This window comes from Amblyraja radiata, chromosome 2 (assembly GCF_010909765.2).
Source record: "Amblyraja radiata isolate CabotCenter1 chromosome 2, sAmbRad1.1.pri, whole genome shotgun sequence".
NCBI lineage: Eukaryota > Metazoa > Chordata > Chondrichthyes > Rajiformes > Rajidae > Amblyraja > Amblyraja radiata.
The window spans coordinates 49,045,124-49,053,190 of record NC_045957.1 but is presented as its reverse complement, the minus strand read 5'-3'; the positions used below and the strand labels follow the sequence as shown (position 1 = coordinate 49,053,190).

General features: G+C 43.3%; 1 protein-coding gene across 1 annotated transcript; it reads left to right on the top strand.

Annotated features, from left to right (window-relative positions):
• The first annotated feature begins 2,321 nt into the window (after positions 1 to 2,321).
• LOC116988940 (transcription factor 15-like) lies at positions 2,322 to 5,570 on the top strand. The gene has a single exon (XM_033045989.1). It carries the CDS (start codon positions 2,491 to 2,493, stop codon positions 3,004 to 3,006), a length of 516 nt encoding a protein of 171 aa, XP_032901880.1. The 5' UTR covers positions 2,322 to 2,490; the 3' UTR covers positions 3,007 to 5,570.
• Positions 5,571 to 8,067: the final 2,497 nt, after the last annotated feature.

Here is an 8,067-nt window from a genome sequence, read left to right as displayed (position 1 = left end):
TGGTGTGTTCTCGGTGGGCCGAAGGGCCAGTTTCCTCTGTATCTCTAAACTAAACTAAAGACCAATGTGTTCAGGGAACTGGCCGCCCATGAGCAGTGTCAGAGACAAAGGCACATTGCACCAAACAAAGCACTATGGAACAGAATTCATCACTCTTCAATCCATGAATTCATGTTTATGAACAGGTTTAGGTTTTTTATTGGCACAACCACTAAGGTACAGCAAAAAGCTTTGCTTTGCATGCTATCCAATCAAATCAGATAATACCATACAGGACTACAATCAGGCCAAACTCAAAATGGCACAGTTGCAAAATTACAGATGATGAATGTGGGCAGATTATACAGAAGTGATTGAAAAACCTCTCAATATGTTACAATATGCAATCCAAATCCAATCTTTTGAGATAAGATGAATTGCAGGTTATTCCGAACTTTTGGCTTTCAACAACTCGAACATAAGATAAAACTTTGGCAAAGGCAATAAAAGATGCAAAAGTCAATTGAAAAGTAATTATATTGTAAATTCATTGATAATTGAAAAATAAGCCGTGGATGTTTTTATTATTGGTAAATGCATAAAAATAAGCAGGTTCACTGTTTTTCACACAGAGAGTTGTGAGTGTGGAATTTTCTGCCTCAAAGGGCAGTGGAGGCTGGTTCTCTGGATACTTTCATGAGAGAGCTAGATAGGGCTCACTGTAGAGGTAGCTCACGTAAAGGTAGTGGAGTCAGGCGATATGGGGAGAAGGCAGAAACGGGGTACTGATTAGGGATGATCACATTGAATGGTGGTGCTGGCTCGAAGGGCCGAATGGCCTTCTCCTGCATATATTGTCTATTGTCTATTCACAGAAATGGTTTACAATGTTGTTCAGAATTCAATACAACCATTATATGGGGAAACAGGGTAGGTCTCAACAGATCTGGGGTCAAGGAGAATTCCGTTGACCTAGATGACATTTTGAATGAAAAGAGGGAAGATCTGAATTTGGAGAAGTCAATGTTCATACCGCTGGGGTGTAAACTACTCAAACAAAATATGAGGTGCTGTTCCTCCAATTTCCGCTGGGCCTCACTCTGACAAAGGAAGAGGACCAGGACATAAAGGTCAGATTGGGAATGGAAGGGGGAGTTGAAGTGCTGAGCCACCAGGAGATCAGGTAGGTTAAGACGGACTGAGTGGAGGTTTTCAGTGAAACGATCGCCGAGCCTGCGCTTGGTCTCGCCGATGTAGAGAAGCTGACACCTGGAACACCGGATACAGTAGATGAGGTTGGAGGGGGTGCAAGTGAACCTCTGCCTCACCTGGAAAGACTGTTTGGGTCCTTGGATGGAGCCGAGGGGGGAGGTAAAGGGACAGGTGTTGCATCTCCTGCAGTTGCAGGAGAAAGTGCGGATGGAGGGGGTGGTTTGGGTGTGACGGGACAAGTTGACCAGGGAGTTTTGTAGGGAACGGTCTCTACGGAAAGCAGAAAGGGGTGGAGATGGGAAGATATGGCCAGTAGTGGGATCCTGTTGGAGGTGGCGAAAATGTTGGAGGATTATATGCTGTATGCAATGGCTTATGGAGTGAAAGGTGAGGACAAGGGGAGACTCTGTTCTTGTTACGAATGCGGGGACGGGGAGAAAGAGCAGAGCTGCGGGATATCGAGGAGACCCTAGTGAGAGCTTCATCTATAATGGAAGAGGGGAACCCCATTTCCTAAAGTGTGATTACTACAACATATATTTAAGTTATTTTTTAAACATTTGCTTATCAACTGTGTGCAGCCAAAAATATCGACGCACTGGTAAATCGAGACATAACTGTACTGGAATTCATCATTGATAATTTATTTGAACACAAATACAGCCACAGAACCTCATTGGTGCTGCGTGGATGGCGTAATACCAATGTGATTTGTATTTTTCATAAATATTAATTATTGTTTTCCTTTGAAAGTGGATTGTAAGATTGCATAGAGATTTTAATTTCAGATCAGCACCCTAGTTAGAACACCTAGTTGGATAAAGTTGATTCGATTAAATAAATCTTGCATTGAAAAAGGGCAAGCTAATCAACACAATACTCAGTATGGTTGTCAGCACTCAGTAAAGCATGGATAATGATGCTGACTCCGCATATGAACATCGACTGTAGAATTGCAGATTATTCCGAACGATTTAAAACACTGGAGTTCGGCTTTGAACAACTCGTACATAAACAGCAATATAAAATTCAAGGCTCGCCCTCCTCTCTTTCTGGGAGTTGCACACGTTCCGCGGTCTCTAAAGGCCAATTCTTTTCAATATGATAATCAGTTTCTAAGTTGAATCTAACCAAGTGGCCTCTTTTGTTCCTTTCATCCTGACTTTAACGGCTCAGAAGCAGCTGGCCGTTCACTTTTAACAAGGAGCCCGGCTTTTGAATGCAGCTTCGGGTTGCGCGGTCTAAATTTTGAGCCAACTTTTTCGCGCACGAAAAGAGCAGTTGCAGAAGGCGAAAGCCATGGACGTTTTGCACGGGGTTTGCGTGGAAAACAGTGAGCAGGACAAAAGGTCGGCGAAGAAAAAGAAAACGCGAAGGAGAAAGAAAATGCTGACAGGAGTCAGCCTTCAGAGGAGAGCTGCCAACACAAGGGAGAGACGACGGGTTCATGGAGTCAACCTGGCGTTTCAGGACCTGCGAAAGCTTCTGCCCGTCATCTCTGAGGTCGAGGTGTCGAAAATCGACATCCTCAGGCTGGCCGCCAAGTGGATAGCTCATCTCACCACTGTGTTGCTCCTGGATGATCAAAAACAACATCAGCGGGAGAACGGGTTGTCGTTGGAGCTGGAGCTAGGCGAGAAGTTGGCGGAATTAACTCGCATTTGCGAAGAACTGGCCGCAGACTTTATCATCTGTCGGACTGAGGACCCGCTGTGCCTTGGCGCCTGTGTTTTGGATGATTTCTCGAGTTTCCGTTCTTTCGCCGCCCGTGAGATGCCCTTGGAAAATGGCTATTTCTCCCCATGCCTACATTAAACGGACCAAGCGTGGTGCTGAAAGCTAAGTACATGTCACATTCTCCCATGTTTCGCGCGGGAATGGGTTGAAACTGAACCGAAACAGCGAAGAGGCATCAATAAGGCCGTCGTTTGCAAAGCAAAATCGAAGGAGTTTGATCAGGCTGAGATTGTCGAAAAACAATTCGTGATTATAGAATCATTTTATAGCCCGTCGATATGGAAGCACGGACTTTGGTTCAAATGCGGTTGGATTATTTGAAGAAGTTCATTAAATCCCATTGATGCTGAGTTTTGCGAAATGATTCAGTTAGTCTTTTCCATGTTGGTCACGTCTGCAACGGATCTGCCGTTGTGCAGAACACATTTCAAGATAATGATGTGAAATTGCTGGTGTGCTGATATACATCGAATTGGAACACAATCTGGAATTTCCTATCACCTAGTTTCTGTGAACGAACAGACCTCTTCGAAGTCTTCAGTACCAGGCACCAGTTCAAAGTATCAGTCTAATTGTGTACAAACAAATAAATACTTGTGAATTTCTCAAAACGTCTCTGTAACCCATTTAAACCTAGGAAAAAGGTCGACTTTGATTTAAAGGCATACGCATACTAACCTAAACCCAGTGTGGATTCAGAGGATATTTTACATCGCTTCCTCGGTTTTAGGGTCTCGTTTCATCTTTTTAACTTAGGCGATGTCCGACAGCATGAATTCTGGGTCAGAACTTTCGCTTCCCGGGTCGAGATCCAGAAACCAGGTCGTTTGCTTACTCGTGTTAACCCTACAGTGTTTCCAGTGTACCCAGGCTCTTTCATTTAGTAACCATCTCGTAATATTTTCAGCAGGGTCGGTTTGTAAATGTCGTTCGACTAAAATTTAAATGGGCGAAAATGAAAATGCTCGGCCTTATCTGAACTGACCTCTGTACAGACTCGTCGTTTTTGCAAAGTTTCTAACTTCTTCCTACAACCAAACGCTCGCAGTTGACGTAACTTTAAATCGCTATAGATTGAAAGTGCGTGTTTCTTTTTTTAATTGAGCAAATACACACAGTTTCTTTTATGCCGCAGATTGGCGAGCTGCCTTGTAGGTCTTTTAGCCGGTTGGGCCACCGCCTTGCAAGGCTTAAACACAACGTGGGGGCTATTGAAGCTTTCAAGGAATGCTGCAAAACTTGAGAACATTTGGGTATCAGGAATGAGATTAAGCGCACAACACAAAGAGTCGCCCAAGCCTTAATGCCTCTCCATATTCAGGATCAGCGCCCTGTTAAAAATTATCAGAATCCTTTGTGTGTGGTATTTTATTAGACTTCTTTTGTGTAATTTTCAGCACCGCGGTTCTCCTCTCTGCCGGCTGCTGGGTGTTTTATTGAGCGAGGGGAGGGAGGGTAAAAGTATTTCCCTCCCCCCAGAGATTATGAAAGCAAAGTGCTTGGCATTGGTTTGAAATCGAACTTTCAAATGTTACCCTATGCGCCTGCTGCGGATAAAATGAACAATGGCCTCGCTGCACACCAAGGTCTCAGGGAGGCGTAACATATTAATATCATAGCCTGCCAAAATTAGTTGGCACAGTCTGAATCTGACCTTCCCTACAAAGTATTGCTCTGACAACAGGGAGTCATCATTCACTTCATCAATGATATGTTTTTCCAACTCCTGCGAGGCGGTGAAACATTTGCATGAATCCATCCTTGGGCTTTAGAATGCTATGGAGGCACACATTTGCCCGAAAGCTTCGGTTTTTAATGAATGGAAATATCAGCGCAGTGTGCATTCAGCCTCCGACCTGTTAGTGCTGAAAGCTAACATTTCCATTTGTTTTCTGTTGAGTGGATTAGATAGATTGGCCTGCTCCTCAAGAATTTCAAAATGATACATTGAACGTGTGGCAGAACTGTGAAGAGCCAATTCTAAAGTTTGTTACAAATACCTTGCAAGTCCCAACTTATATTGTTGATACATAAGAACTCATAATCAATTAGAGCCATCGTTAAAACTAAGCCTACTAATATTTATTTTTCATTGGTAATCTAACTTTCAAGAGATTCCAGAGTCAAGAGTGTTAAATTGTCATATGCACTGATAATGCGGCAAATAAATTCTTACTTGGAGCAGCATAACAGGCCTGTAGCGCAGTACACATAAGAATATATAATATACAATTAAGAGCATTTTCAAGCTTGGAACTGCATTTAACACAGAAGGCCAAGGTGTAAATGCCCAACATAACTTTTTAAGAAGACAGGAACAACAAAAACAACAGTTCTGAAGAAATAATGCAGATGCTGAAAACATGAGAAAGACAAACAGTAAATGACGGAAACATTCACCATATCAATTACCCTCTGTGGACAGGATAGTAACATGTAAGAAATCAAATATGGAGAAAGTATGATTATGTAGATAGGTAGAAAGTATGAGAGACAGGTTATTAACTGATCCACAGGGTATACTTTATGAGGAATTGTGTAAGTCGCTGCGAGCTGTGAACCTGAGCAGTTAATCGCTGTCAATGTGGGGAATGGTGAAACTGAAAGAAAAAAAACATTGATAAAATACTGTCATAATACAAGAAATCTGCCATTTGGGTTGAATTTAGTTTAATTTAGAGATACAGCGTGGAAATATGCCCTTTGGCGCACCGGGTTCGCGCTGACCAGCGATCACCCGTACACTAGTTCTATCCTACACACCAGGGATGAATTTTGCAGAAGTCAATTAAAGTACAAACCTTCATGAATGTGGAACGTGGGAGGAAACAGGAGCACCCAGAGAAAACCCACGCAGTCACAGGACAAACACACAAACTCCGTACAGATAGCCCCTGTAGTCAGGATTGAACCCAGGTTTCTAGCGCTGTAAGGTAGCAACTCCATTGCAATGCAACTGAGCTGCCCAAAATATATATATTTTTTAATAGCTTTGGAATAGCTCTGTAAATTCTGCTTCATCAGACTGGGCTACCAGTGGTCTAAAAGGGAACACCTTTAGAGGATAATTAGGGTACAATTTTTTTTAGAAACAGATTTGATGCAACATGTGTTAAGACTCTGGTTAACTTTGGTGACCCAGATAAATTGGTCGCGATAACTGGATCCAGACAGGTTTAGTCTGACATTTCAGTATTGTGTTGCACCGTTAGAACTTCTCTTCTTTCGTGTGGCGTGCACAGCCTAAAGTTGTAGAAAAACTTGTTCTATTTGATCTTCCCTTTGTGCACGTCGAGTTGATTGCATTAGACGAAACAGGGCGGACCACGTGAAGGTTGCAATCTTCCACCCCACCGTTAGAACTGAAGCGATTTTATTAAGACACTGTCAAGGCCTGTGGAAGTAGATTTCAAATATTCACACCATATTTTGGAGACTAGCATGCATGTCCTCTGGTTTGAAAAAAACATAACACTGAAGATGTGTAGGAAGGAATTGCAGATGCTGGTTTAAACTGAAGATAGACACAAAACGCTGGATAACTCAGCGGGACAATCAGCATATCTGGAGAAAAGGAATGGGTGACGTTTCGGGTCGAAACCCTTCTTCAGTCTGAAGAAGGGTGTCGACCCGAAATGTCACCTACTCCTTCTTCAGACTGAGGAAGGGTCTCGACCTGAAACATCACCCATTCCTTCTCTCCAGAGATGCTGCCTTTCCCGCTGTGTTAAGGGCCTGTCCCACTTGGGCGTCATTTGCGCGTCATTTACGCGACATCATCAAAATTGGTTGGTGCGTCGTGACGCACGCATGGCACGTGGTGAGGCGTGGTGGCGTATGCAGTGACGCGCGGTAACGCACGGTGCCCCAGGATTTTGGAATGCTCAAAATCCTCGCGCGCCGCCTGCGTGACGTATCCCTTGCGCACGCTGACGTACTGATGGCATATGTGTAGCACGTGGTGATGCTTAGTTACTCAGGGTGACGCGCGAACATTGCCTAAGCTAATTTATTATGTGTCACCGTGCGTCAAAGTCCGAAACCATGCACCGCCTGTACGCCGTTGGCACGCCATTTGTGCGTCATTTGAGCGCTGAACCACGTGACCATCCGGGTATAAAGCGCGTGTAGTTTTGAAGAAATTTCACTGGGAAAATCCTTGCCACGGAGATCAGAATTAGTACGAACGACATCGCAAATGGCTCCCAAAAGAAGCAGGGCCCTCAAGAGCACTTGGCGTGCGACTGTCGTACTGCTAAACGATTTTCACGCGACAGTCACTACCGGCCTGTCGCGCAAATGACGCCCAAATGGGACAGGACCTTCACTCCAGCTTTTTGTGTCTATAACACTTAAGATGCTATGCAACTAAAATAAAAACTGAAAATATTGCATTTGCTCAGTTGTCCAGACAGGATCAGTAGAGATGAAATAGTTTCATTTCAATTATCTTATATTGTAGAATATGACCTAGTTCTTCCATTCACTGTGCAATGGTGCACATCACACCTATTGCACATGGGACACAAATACCAAATGCCATCATCTGTAACATGGTCATTTGGAGTCATGGGAATTGAGTTATGGTCACATTTTCCTGTTGATGAAAGCTCGTCATAGATGCTGAATGGTCTCCTGAGTATTTGTAGTGTTCTCCATTTTTATTTCAAGCTCTCTTAGTTGCTACAAGCAATATTTATCATTCCAACGATGTAACAGATCAAGATACACATTTAATCATATAGTCTTGTGTTTATCAGCGGTATGTGATAGAATTTTGAACTTTTTAAGCATACATCAGGTAAACACAATTATTTGTTAGAGTTTCCAAAATTTAACTAACACTACTAGACGAGGTATAAAAGAAAGCACATGATACCGATAAAGTCATCCCTAAACTTCTAGACCCTTGCCTTAGTCCTCCATCTGCAATGTGCTTCTGGACCAACTGACCAGTAGACCTCAGTCAGTTACAATTGGTCATAACATTTCCTCCCTCAACACTGGTGTCCCGCAGGACCATGTGTTCCTTGCTCTACTCCCTGTACATCCATGACTCTGTGTTCGCATAAAGCCAGCATTGCCACTTTCATTTCACTGCACATCTCGTATGTGTATGTAACAAATAAACTTGACTTG